We start from the raw sequence: 14,012 nt of genomic DNA on the forward strand, positions 1-14,012 counted from the left end.
AGCCGGTCGTCGCCTCCGAGGGCGAGGAGGAGGTATGGTCACCTATAGAGATGCCCCTCCCTGGGACGAGCCACGACGACCCGATGTGGATCGACAGTGACTTGGAGTAGGGGTCGGTCAGGCGGGACATAGCCGTGCTAGCTTAGTAGATTAGTTTCCCTTTCTTTTGTAAGAACTGCAGTGATGTCATATGTAAAAGATATTAAGACCTCGTGAGAGGCAATTTGCCCACTTTATGATGAATGCATATGATGTACCACTTTATGACTCCTAGTTGATTTTGTTAAACATATGCATGAAAGAGAATGCATGGGTTGTGAAACGAATCCTAAGGAAGTATAAACTCTGTATTGATGAAAGTGAATAACTAGTACTGATATCGTGTTATAAACAGAATGCCTCCCAGAAGACAAGCAGGCAGGCCGAGAAGGTACGCGCAAGTACCAGAGCAGGTACCTAGGAGAGACCAGGCTGGGGGAGCAGGAGCACAACCGCCACCTCCTCCACCACCGCCTCCTGCAGTGCCGGAGAGGCGAGTGGAAGAAACATTTCTCAAACAGAACCCACCTGTGTTCAATGGTCTGGGGAATCCTGCTGCAGCAGAGACCTGGGTGCGTGCGATCGAGCGCATCTTTGATTTTCTTCGGTGCACCGACAGAGAGCGACTCTCATGTGTGAAGTTTCAGCTGGTGGAGTCCGCCGACTTCTGGTGGGAAGCCAGGCGAAAAGTTATGACTCGTGAACAGTTGGAGCACCTGACCTGGGAGGAGTTTAAGAATGAGCTGTACGGCAAGTACATCCCCAAGAGCTACCGCAAGGCCAAAGAGGTGGAGTTTTACAGTTTGAAACAGGGAAAGATGACAGTGACCGAGTACGATAGGTTGTTCTGTGACATGTCACGCTATGCGCCTGAACTAGTAGACACGGACGAGAAAATGGCCGAAAAGTTTTGTACTGGCCTGAGATCGGAAATAAGAATGGCTCTGGCCAGTCATGGAGGTCTGTCTTATGTCGAGTCATTGGGCCGGGCCCTGGACATTGAGGCAGCTATGCCCAAAGAGAGGCCGACGACACATGTCACCACTGCTCCACCGCCGCCACAGCAGCGGTTCCCTCGAGAAAAGAGGAAATGGGAAGGAGACCGAGTCCCGACTGATGCTAAGAAACCACAGTTTGCCCCTAAGCCACAGCAGAACCGTTGGTACCAAACTGCCCCGACTCCAGCTGCGGAGCGCGGAGCCCAGGCACCTCTATGTGCGAGATGCTCGAAGAGACATGACGGCGAGTGTAAGGCCGGGACTGGTGGATGTTTCCACTGCGGGCAGAAGGGACATTTTGCCAGAAACTGCCCGAGCAAGGCGACTGGAATGGGAGGACAGCGTCCGCAACTGCGGGCACTCCAGGTTGAACCAAGGAGAGAGAATGCGATGCTCCCTGCACCACGTCCTCAGCGACAGCTACGCCCGAGACTTCCCCCACAGGCAAGAGCCTTCGCACTGCAGCAGAAGCAGGCCAGGGCCGAGGAAGGGAAACGGGAGCAAGGCAATTTGGCAGGTATGGGAACTCTCCTCAACGTACCAATCGCCCTTTTGTTTGATACCGGTGCATCACACTCCTTTATATCAACATCTTGTGTGGATACTTTGAACTTGCCTACGGATGTGATGGAACATAGTATGAGGGTGTCCTCACCCGTAGGAGGCCTGATAGATATCACACGAACGTGCTCAAACATAAAATTTTCCATGGGAAACCTGAACCTAGTAGCTCATAACTTACATGTGATGTTGATGTGGAGCGTCGACATTATACTAGGAATGGATTGGTTAGCCGAGAACTACGCCACAATCCGTTGTAAGGAGAGACAGATAGCGCTACAATACCCTGGGACAGAACCCGTAATGTTTCATGGGATCTCCATGAGGAAACGAAAATCGATTATTTCTGCCCTACAAGCAACAACCATGATGAGGAAAGGATGTCCTGCATACCTCGTCTTTTTGAACGAAGAAGAGAAAAAGGACAAGAAAATTGAGGACGTGGCAATAGTACGAGAATATCCTGATGTATTCCCAGAAAAGCTACCAGGCTTGCCACCAAACAGGCAATTGGAGTTCAGCATCGATCTGGAACAAGGATCAGCTCCAATATCAAAGGCGCCTTCCAGAATGGCACCAAGGGAGTTAGAGGAACTCAAAATGCAATTACAGGAACTACTAGACCTGGGCTTCATTCGACCCAGTGTGTCGCCGTGGGGCGCACCAGTACTTTTTGTAAAGAAGAAAGATGGCACCTTAAGGATGTGTATCGACTATCGAGAGCTGAACAAAATAACCCTCAAGAACAAGTATCCTTTACCGAGAATCGAAGACCTCTTCGATCAGCTGCAAGGAGCTGGAGTGTTCTCGAAGATGGATTTGAGATCGGGTTATCACCAGTTGAGAGTTCGACAAGACGATATACCAAAGACTGCGTTCCGCACCAGATATGGCCATTATGAATTTACGGTAATGCCTTTTGGGCTTACCAATGCTCCAGCTGTGTTCATGGACCTAATGAACCGCGTGTTCCACCCGTACCTGGACAAGTTCGTTCTGGTCTTCATAGATGATGTGCTCATCTATTCGAAGAACGAAAAGGAACACGAGGAACATTTGAGAGCCACCTTGGAAACGTTAAGAGCCGAGAAACTCTATGCTAAGTTCAGCAAGTGTGAGTTCTGGCTCAATGAAGTGAATTTCCTTGGACACATAGTGACAGCAGAAGGGATCCGAGTAGACCCCGCTAAAGTTGAAGCCGTGCAACGTTGGCAGTCACCAGCAACGCCCAATGAAATTCGAAGTTTCCTAGGACTGGCAGGATACTACCGAAGATTCATTGAGGGGTTTTCTAAAATAGCAAGGCCGATGACTCAACAACTCAAGAAAGGAGTTAAAGTCAACTGGACCCCAGAATGTGAAGCAAGTTTCCAATTGCTTAAGGAAAAGTTGACCACAGCGCCGGTGCTAGCCGTACCAGAGGCGGGAGTCGACTATGTGGTGTATACAGATGCATCGAAGGTCGGACTCGGGTGCGTGCTGATGCAGAGGGGTAAGGTGATAGCATATGCGTCACGCCAATTGAGGCCGCACGAGTTGAACTATCCGACGCACGATCTGGAATTAGCAGCAGTGGTCCATGCGCTGAAGATTTGGAGACATCACCTCTACGGAGTTCGGTGTGAGATCTTCACAGATCATAAGAGTCTCAAATACTTTTTCGAACAGAAGGATCTGAATATGAGACAGCGCAGATGGCTGGAATTAGTCAAAGACTACGACTGTGGTATAAACTACCACCCAGGCAAAGCCAATGTAGTAGCAGATGCTTTGAGCAGAAAGACAGCGCCTCAAGCAGCTGTTTTCCTCACACAAGAGGAAGAGCTTATCCGGGAATTCGCCAAGATGCGGCTGGAAATAGTAAGAGCCCCGGAGACAGTGGACAGCAGAATATCCACCTTGGTCATAGAACCAGATTTAAGAGCCAGAATTGTGGAAGCCCAGAGAAACGATGACGCTCTAGAAAAGATCCGTCTCAGAGTAAGGACGGGAAAAGGGGATTACTACCACGAAGAGGCGGATAATGCTCTCACTTTCAAAGGGAGATTATGCGTACCCAATAAGGAGACCCTCAGAAATGAGATCATGAGTGAAGCTCATGAGACACCCTATACTGCCCATCCTGGAAGTACGAAGATGTATCAGGACTTGAAGAAGCAATTTTGGTGGGATGGCATGAAGAGAAGCATAGCGTCATTTGTGGAAAAATGCCTGGCTTGTCAGCAAGTGAAAGCTTTGCATCAACGACCCTATGGAAAGTTGCAGCCTCTCGAGATTCCAGAATGGAAATGGGAGCATATAGCAATGGATTTCGTGACAGGATTGCCAAAATCACAACGGGGAAACACGGCCATCTGGGTTGTAATCGATCGCCTCACCAAAAGTGCTCATTTCATACCAATTCGTATCACATACGGTTCAGACAAGTTGGCACAGATTTACGTGCGAGAGATCGTACGTATACATGGTGTCCCAGTAACGATCACCTCAGATCGAGATTCAAAATTTACTTCTAGATTTTGGATAAGCCTACAGCGAGAGTTAGGCACTCAGCTGAATTTCAGCACAGCGTTCCATCCACAGACGGACGGACAGTCCGAAAGGACGATCCAGACATTGGAAGATATGTTAAGAGCTGTAGTGCTCGACCGTGGAGTGAGCTGGGAGTCAGTACTCCCACTTATAGAGTTCGCCTACAATAACAGTTACCAGGCAACTATTGACATGGCTCCATACGAGGCATTATATGGGAAAAAGTGCAGATCACCACTTTACTGGGATGAAGTTGGTGAGAGAAGGATTCTCGGACCGGACTCGGTAGAGGAAATGATAGAAATTGTCCGACAAATCCGAGGGAGAATCAAGGAAGCTCAAGATAGACAGAAATCCTATGCAGATGCTCGCAGAACGGATTTACAGTTTAAAGCAGGAGACAAGGTCTTCCTGAAAGTATCCCCATCAAAAGGGATAACCAGATTTGGCGTCAAGGGCAAGCTGAAACCGCGTTTTATCGGACCTTACGAGATCCTAGAAACAGTCGGCCCTGTGGCGTACAGATTAGCGCTTCCGCCAAGTTTCGGGAATGTTCATAATGTGTTCCATGTATCACAGATAAGGAAGTACGTGTTTGACCCTAAACACATAGTGCACCAAGAAGAGATGGTGTTAGAACCAGATTTGAGCTATGAAGAAAAGCCAGAAGCAATTCTGGACAGAAAAGTTAAAGAACTGCGAAATAAAAATATTGTGACAGTGAAAGTCCTTTGGAAGCATCACGACCGCAGGGAGGCGACGTGGGAGCTCGAGGACCAGATGAAGGAGAAGTACCCACAGCTTTTTGCCTAACCGAGACAAAATTTCGGGACGAAATTTTTGTTAAGGGGGGTAGAATGTGATAGCCGAGACTTAGATTTCTCGGGAGTTATGAAATAAAATACTAGAACTTTTATTGACAAATGAAAGAGTATTTTTATTTCTTGAAAAAAAAAAGGGGGTACAAACTACAATTTTCAGAATCTCAAACTAAATTACAATCGTTGACAATGAAAATAAAAGTCGAGCTACACTACTACTTTTAGAAAACCCTAAGGGCTACTGTGGCCTTCGTCATCGGGCCGTCTCGGCCCCAGGGTTTCCAAACGAGCCGGGAGGGCGAGGCCACGAGGGAAGACAGCCTCGTTGGCCAGTCGCAACTCCTGCCAAAGCGCACGAAAGAGAATTAGTTGCATGAATAGAGACTGTTGGTGGATTGTGATAGCTCGCCACCAAGCACGGCAGTTCGGCACCGAGCTCCGGCAGTTCGCCACCAAGCACGGCAGTTCGGCACCGAGCTCCGGCAATTCGCCACCAAGCACGGCAGCTCGGCAACTCCGTGATCTGGAGAGAAAGATCAAAACATGAAGAAGAGCTCGGCTGTTATGACAACTCGTTTCAACAGCTGTTAGATCTCCTCAATCGTTTACAGAGACAACAAGAGAAGTGTATTAAGAAAGGGAAGGGGAAACAATACCTTGCAGAAAGGCGAGTGGGTGTTGGACCGAAAGAAGCAAACTCCAGCCAGCAGGCTCCCCTCCAGCTAATACTCTGCCAAGCTGCAGGTAACAGCCCTTGCTTTCCCTACCCAGACCGGTTATAGTCCGGAAATCAGCCCCACAATGCCACCTCTAGTGTGCACCTGCAAAAGAAGACAAAATCCATGAATGAATCAGAGTACAAGGCAGCACAAAACTCCAAATCAGTTAAAGGATGCTGCAGGGATGGCAGCCAACATGGGGCAGCCTTAAGACTTATTCTTTCCAGCCAAACAACAAACCTAGCAGCTTTCAGTTATACTTCCCCTCTATATAAAGGAAAAACCACTCGGCCTCATTCTCCCTCAACACCACAAACAATCAATACAGTGAGCCAAGAGAGGGAGTGGCCGAAGCAACGGGTGGAAGTGAGGGAGACCAAGAGCCGAGTTACAGATAGCAGCCAAAATCAACACACAGCAGGTAATCTCCCAACAACTCAGTTGCATCATATAGCACACAAATAGCTAAAGCATGAGAACTAAGAGCACAGAAGCTCAAGAACATAGGAGCATGCTTTAGAATCCCACATCTTATCAGACCAGTAAGTGAAACTGAGGATTTAGAACTTAGGACGACAAAATAGTTGTTCCGCAATCAAGTTTCGCAAATAAATCAAATAATAGGTGAGTGAGGGACTTAGCTTCGGGTGGGCTTGAGGGGCAACGAGAACTGAACTGCGACAAGGCAGCTGGAGCAAGCCGACGGTCCGGGAGAAGACCGCGTGGTCAGACGCCGTGCTGAGTGCACGACGACAGCAGCACGGTCAACCGCGGCCAGGCTCGACAGTGACATTCCTCTTGCCTGCTCTGATGGTGTTGAGAGGTAGCGACCTGACGAGAAACAGCGACAAACGGCGCGACCAGCGTCTCCACCACGAACAAGCAGCGACAATTACTTGCCGAGTCGGGTACAGAGGCCGCGGCGACGGGGTGTCGCGACAGCGGCGGTACGTCAGAGAGAGAGGGATCTCTGGGCCCCGATCAACCCTCGCCGGAGACGGAGGCAGTGGAGACGGCGTCCACTGGAGTAAAGGAAACGCGACGGAGGGGGGGCTGTTCCCACCGAATCCGGCGGGTGCGAATCGCGGTCGACCCATGACGCAAGGGGTTCGAGCCAGCGGTGCTCCGACAGCCGAGCCGAGAGGCCCGTCGGCGATCCTCCGATTAGTGGACAGGAACAGTGGTTTCCCGATTAGGGATTTGATTTCCTCAGTTTGAGGATTTCTCCTTGATGAAGATGAAATGGGAGAAGCATTAGACGGATGGGAGTATATCTTGGGCCTCAGCCTCAATCAAATAAGAGAGAAGAGATGTAGAGATTGGGCCAGATTAAATAAATTCCCTAGCTGGACCCGGAATTTATTTGAAGCCCTTTTATCTTAGATTATCTCCAAGAGTTAATGGAATTAATTCCTTAAGCCACGGAAGAAAAGAACTTATAAGCCGTGAGTGAAATAAAAGCCAATGAATAATTAAGCGGACTTTAATAGTCACAGAAAGTATTTTAAAAATACTTAAGATAATCCGGGAATATATATATTATACCCGAACAGATCGGCCAGTTTCAGAATAAATTAAATCGCAGTTTTAATTAAAGATTTAAGACTTCTAATTTTAGAAGGCAGAAATTAAAATAATGAGCACACGCTTAGGCATGCATTCATGCAAGATTGAATGATTACTCAAAGCCTAATTTAAGTACATTATTTTTGAAAAGGGACGTCGTCGCTCGACGAGTAAATCTCAAGTCAGACAGTACCCGTTTGAAAGGGTTAAGCAAACGAGGTGGGCTTTTCTATCCTACGTTATGTGTGGGCTTCTTGTGAACTTTTGAATGAGTTGTCATGCCATGTTTTATTTTGTGATTGCCATTCATGGATAAAACGAATTCGGGTCCCAGTAGGTCAGTAAATCCTACTCGGACTTGTGTACACTTACGGACCGTGAGCTAGCGCAAGGTTGGCCGGTCTAGGGGTCGTGAGCTAGCGCCAGGTTGGCCGACCCAGTGATCGTGGAATGTGGCCACATTCCCGATTCACACAGCTTGACATGGTATATCATCAGAAAGTTAAAAGACTGCAGTCTATTTCAGAAAGAAATAACAGATTTTAGTGACCGGGACTTGTTTTCAGAAAAAAAAACCCCGCGTTCACTCAGCTTGGCAGACAATTAAAAGAAAAATAGTTTTCGGCATAAGCCACTGAGTATATCAAGTACTCAGCCCTGCATATTGTTTTCCTTAATGTGCAGGTTGATCGATCGAGGCAGAGGAGGTGTTGGGACTGAAGATAAAATAAAAGAAGGGTAGCTAGTGTAGTATGTCTCCATACATGTTATACTTGTCTTGGAACTCTTCCGCTGCATAGACCTAGCTTTGTCTCAGTAAAGACAATGTCCCACATTTCACTCTGATGAAATAACTTACTATCTTGATGACTTTTAGACAGTATTTCCTTAATTTCAGTAATTATGATGATGTGTTGAGACAGTTTAGTATTGTTAGTCGCGAAATAGCTGCGCTTTCTTTGACTAGGAAGTTGTGGTCGTGACACAATACGAATCAAAACAATGGATGATGACATATGTTGAATATTTAAATAACTGGTCGCAGTAGTCTATGCTTAATTACCTCATCAATTTGAAAAAAATGTGTGGGTCAAAATCAACAAGAGTATATTACAAATAGAAAATCATAGTGTTGTCCGAAGACAAATTGAAAAATATGTTCAAATTCATGGTTTATATGGCCGAATTTGAAAGTTGCGGGATCCAAAATTCATTACTTTTCTGATAATTTATCTATAATAGAATTTAGTTAAAATATAGTTTTATTATTTTTGATAAAGTTTTCTAAATCGCCCCCACGAAAAATTTATCATAATATTTTGGTTTTGTTCATGAAACTTTTCTTCTATAGTAAGATGGTAGACAATTAACTCACTCTAACATCACTTACATGCTACTTTATAACACATTTTCCTTTTTAGTTTATCCAAATTAAGATGACACATTTCTTTTTTTAGAAATTTTCTCTCTCCAATTAATACACTCAACCATTTTTTTCACTTCTATTAAAATATTCATCTCTCTTTCTCTCTCTATTTTAATACCTATATCCACATTTTCTCTCTCCACTTAAACATATCAACTAATAACTCCTAAAATTTTGTGCCGACCAAGGAATGCATCATTTTAACCGGGATAAAGGGAGTGCTAATATTTTATTGAAATTTGTGTCATTTATCACATGATAAATTTATTCTGCATATAGTTGTTACGCACAATCCAAACCCTTGCAGTAGGAGCACCGACTTGTGGAGACAAAAAGCCCCTTTCAGTCTAAAGCTGTGAACCTGTGCCGCAAGGTGTAAGGCCATGTTTGGTGCCCACCATACATTCATAAATCATCAGCCACAAATAATATATTAATATACAATATATTATATAAACAGCAAGTCCTTTTGTATGGTAGTGAAAAAAAGTCATTTTCTATTATAATTAGTATTAGCACCCGTGCTATGCACGGGCCAAATGATTTTCAAAAAATAAGAAAATATATTTAAACGAAATTAAATCAATTAAAAAATATATTTAAACGAAATTAAATCAATTAAAAAATATATAGAAAAAATGTAAAAATTATTACAAATCAAGAATAGAAACTATTTAAATTTTGTATTTATATGATTATAAAGATTTAAAAACCATACTTCTACATCTATCAATTTATCAATCCACTGTAACGAAACGACATGACGAAAAAAATAGAAATAGAATAGGATATACAAACAAAAGATTGAGAAATACTAAATACCAAAGTAAATAAATAAAATTATTTGAAAAAAGTAAATGGTTCATTATAAATTCGATCAACAAAATAAATGAACCATTTCTTATTTAGCATATGATTTATATGATTATAATTTCTAATATTTAGTATACGATTTATACAATTATTCATATCATTATAAACAATAACAAAAAAATATGTACTTATCTCAAAATACTATAAATGAACCATTTCATACTTAGCATACGATTTATACAATCTTAATATCTAATATGAGTGTAGTAATGTTAAATAAAAGAAATAAAAAAAAGAGATGTGTAGATGAAATAAAATAAGATATATGAATAAAGGAAAATGAACAACTAAATTAAAAAGAAGCAAGATCCTCTCGAACTAATCTAAAAAAGAGATTTCCACATCTCACACAATTTAATATGAAGTACATTTTTAATTTGTGAAAAAAAATCATACAAACACTTATTAATCTAAGACTTGAAATAAATAAATAGTTCATAAGGTTTGGGGACGAAAACATACATTTTCATATGTAGAAACAACACTTTGAATTAACACAACGACAAAAAAATTCATAAGTTTGAAACACTTCTTTATACACTATATTAACAGTAAATCATTACCGCTACCAATTTCATCTTTACAAACTTAAATCTAAAACTTCATATTCAATACTAACAAAAATATTATGTTAGCCCAACTAAATTATTATGAACTGGATCAAATTCATTATTATAGAGTAGGCTAAATGAAATGAAATGGAAAGCCCAACAATTGAAAACAAAATAAAGAAAAACGGCCCTAACCTTTTCACCTAAATAGATTACGTTAGCATTAAAATCAAATTTAAATTAAGAAATCAAATTGAAATGAAATGGAAAGCCCAACTTTAATAATTATCTCTTAATAAAAGAAAAAAAAGATTAATGATCATTAATCATATTAGTACAAACATATTTTGAGTACAATCAAATAGATTAATTGTCTTTGTCACGTGCATAGCACAGCCAAAAACACTATCACACACTCATCTCTGTCGCCCTAAACCAAAGTCAAACAACACACTTACAGAATCCCAAAAGCCCTAATCCAAAATGCCTTAACAATCAGAGAACACCAAAATCTACTCGTCATGGGCAAAAATTAAATCAAGAACGCCGATGACGACATCTAATTGCCCAGCACAATCGCCGATAGAGGATTCAAATCGGCAAAACCCATCGACAGCAACGATCCACCACAAATTCTATTGATCGGCAAAAATGGGACAGATCAGTGTTCAAAGAGACGACGAAGAAGAAAGAGAAGAATTGGAGAAGAAGGATTCACAGAAATCCAACAACGTACGAAGAAGAAGGATAATTCAAAGGCTTCTTTAATAAATCGAAGGATTTCAAACCAAGGTAAGACATAGATTCATATTTTGACTGATTTTAGTTGAGCAATCAATGAAAGTTTCAAAATTAAATTAATTATCCGAAAAAACAGATCGACTATGATTCAGAAAATGTGATGTCTATAGACATCAGTAGGAATTCTCAAAATAAGCATGTACAGTATGTTATTAACAATTGTGATTTTTTTTGCAGAAATGCAAAATTGCTTGAAATGTTTGGACCAAAAATTTGAAATTGATTGATGAACAAATTGTGAGAATATCTCAATTACAATAGATAGGTTTAAAAATCGAATATTTATATTGATTTTAATTGGATTTAAGAAATTTGTTGATATACTTCTAACAATCTTTTGTTTTACAGGTAAATCAAATAGAAAAATAAATCACAAACACAAATATTAACTAATTAAAAATAGTATTAATAAGATTATAAATAATTAAAAATATTATAAACAACAACAAACATACATTTGAAATTCTCTTAACATTCTGTAATGAAACATTTCATATTCCGCATACTACAATATTAAAACTTACAATTTCCAATATCAAATACAGGGGTAGCACCATTAAAAAATAACAAATAAGGACATACACGAATTAAACATAATAAGATATACAAATAAAGGAAAATGTATTCCTAATCACAGAAGAAAAAAAAATTATATGAATGAAAAATAGTTCATGATTTCATTCAATTAAACAAATATATGTCAATATATAAAATAAGAAAATTAAATTTGTCAAAAAAAAATTTGATACCAAATAAATCAATTAATAACTATTAACATAATAATTAACTTGAATAATATTATAAAATTTGAATTAGAATATATAAAAGCTCCAAAAATATTCACCAAATAAAAGGTTAGGAGCCAAAGTAAATAACAGAAAAATAATGGAACAATTTTACAATGGACCATTAAAAAAAGTCTATATTGTGAAAACGTAAATTACTAATCCTTATTTCTCACAAATGAGTATGCACATTTTACATAGATCAGCTTACAAAATTTAAATAAAGAATGATACTATTATTAAGAATCATAGGGCAAAATAAATGATAAGCCCAATAACTAATAAAATTGAAACTGGCCCAACACAATATTCTCCAAATATGCTCAACTTAAGATTAAACTAATACAATTAAATCAGCTAATTAAAATACATTGGGATTTATTAACATATAATATATACCATATAAATGCATTTTCCTCTTCATTTCAAGCACCGCCTTCATCGACGAAACCTTACCTATTCCGCTTTAACGAACTGAGAGAAATGGCGACGGCTACGGCTACATCGCACTCTCAGCCAGCGACGTCTCAAACACAATCTCAATCGGCGGCGGCGTGTACCACTCCAGCTACTCAACCAAGAAGTTCTTATTTTTTCGTTGTTCGGTGAAGGCGTGATCAACGAAAAGATTCAGGCTCCATTCGAAACTGTGCACTCTCATAGATCTACCAAATCCATCCCCTACACGACTACAACAGAGGCACCGTTTGGATTTCTTCCAAACCCTAGATAAAATCAGAGGAAATTACCTCCCTCACCACAATCAGCCGAAAAAGGTAACGACTTCTTGCCCTTCCGTTCCTTAATCTGCATAAATCGCCTAATTCTGGATCAATTTTTTTAAAAAAATTTATTCAAGAAGTTTTTTATACTCGTATTGACAATGCTTTTCCCCTAATTTTAGAAGCAATATAGAGTCTCTAAGTAGAGAATGGCACAAACCCTAGTTCGAAACCATAACAAAAAGGTAAAAAACGGATTCGGGCTGGCCCATTTAGGATATCATTTAAAAAATTATAGGGTTTCAGACACTCTACTCTTAAAAAAAGAAGTATGCAAAAAAAGAAGTAACTGCGACTTGTGGCTATAAATTCGAAAACTGTAGGATTTCAAACAAAATTTATAGGCTAGTCATCTATTTCTGTAAACATACAAATCATATATGTGAAAAATACTACTAATAGTATAGTATTAGATACTTTGCAGTTGCTCGCTAGAGATATAAACCAAAAACTCAGTAGAGGTATAAACCAAAAACTTCAAGAAATAATGAGATAAGTGAGATAGATAGTGAATAAAATTCATATAGTAATTTGTATATATAATTATATAAATTATAACAGTGTTTTATGGATGGCAGGAAATAAAGTGGAAGGCAGGATGCATTTGATCAAGGCTTACCGGCTGCGAATGTACTTTTGCAGTGATGATTTTTTTCGTAGTCCATTTGTTTGTCTTCTTATAGTTGGAGACATGGTCTATTGATCGTTCCATTTCCAGTGTTAAACTTTCTTGGAACCCTTGTTATGCAGGTTTGTCGTATGCTTAAGATTATTCTGTTGGTTATGAAGCCCACAATCTCTAAAGTTGTAGCCTACACTGTTAAAACTGCTATGGTAAGCTATTGATTTGGCCAACTTGGTTTACAATATTCGATACATGGTTGTTTCTTCTCATTGCAACCTTCTCCTTTTTTGAGGTGGAACAGTTGCCCCTTGTGGAGCTAAATTGGATCCATCCCTGCTTTGACGTTTAAAGTTGAAGCCTACAAATCTCCATAACCGTTCTTGTAATTAAGTTTATATTTAGCTAGTTTTTGCCCGACTTTGATACCTATACGTCTATTTGACATGACTGTATTGTGGGTTTGCTATGTGCTCTACTCCCTATCCTTGGTGGTACTTTCTTGTGCTCTTCAAGGAATTGTTTCCATGTCAAAACTGTAAGACAATAGACCTTGCATGATGATTTCTTGTGCTCACAACAATTTTTGGAATTTATCTTCAGTTAAGATATTAGTAGTTGGTAATGAGCAAGAAAATGATAAAGCTACCTACAGATGTTCTCCTTTGTGTGAAACTAACTACTTCAACCACTCGATTCTCTCTATTGTAGAAATTGGTAAGCACCTCTAATTGAAAAAGAAGAAGAATGAGAATGCAAAGAATATGTAGAAGCAAGATGATACTATAAAAAACTATCTGTTTCCGCCACTGGCCAGCATCAAGTAAAGGTTGTTTCTTCCTTGTGTCCCTAACAATCCTGGCCTGAGATTTTGCAGTGATGGCCTTTAATATTTCCTGATGGAATGCAAATTGGTGAAAAAATATGTAACAACCC

General features: G+C 40.4%; 1 protein-coding gene across 1 annotated transcript; it reads left to right on the forward strand.

Annotated features, from left to right (window-relative positions):
• The first annotated feature begins 395 nt into the window (after positions 1-395).
• Positions 396-13,300, forward strand: LOC121770475. Its single transcript, XM_042167201.1, has 3 exons — positions 396-2,264; positions 2,385-2,507; positions 13,205-13,300. The coding sequence occupies exons 1-3, from the start codon at positions 396-398 to the stop codon at positions 13,298-13,300; spliced, it is 2,088 nt and encodes a 695-aa protein (XP_042023135.1).
• Positions 13,301-14,012: the final 712 nt, after the last annotated feature.

This window comes from Salvia splendens, chromosome 16 (assembly GCF_004379255.2).
Source record: "Salvia splendens isolate huo1 chromosome 16, SspV2, whole genome shotgun sequence".
NCBI classification, from domain to species: domain Eukaryota; kingdom Viridiplantae; phylum Streptophyta; class Magnoliopsida; order Lamiales; family Lamiaceae; genus Salvia; species Salvia splendens.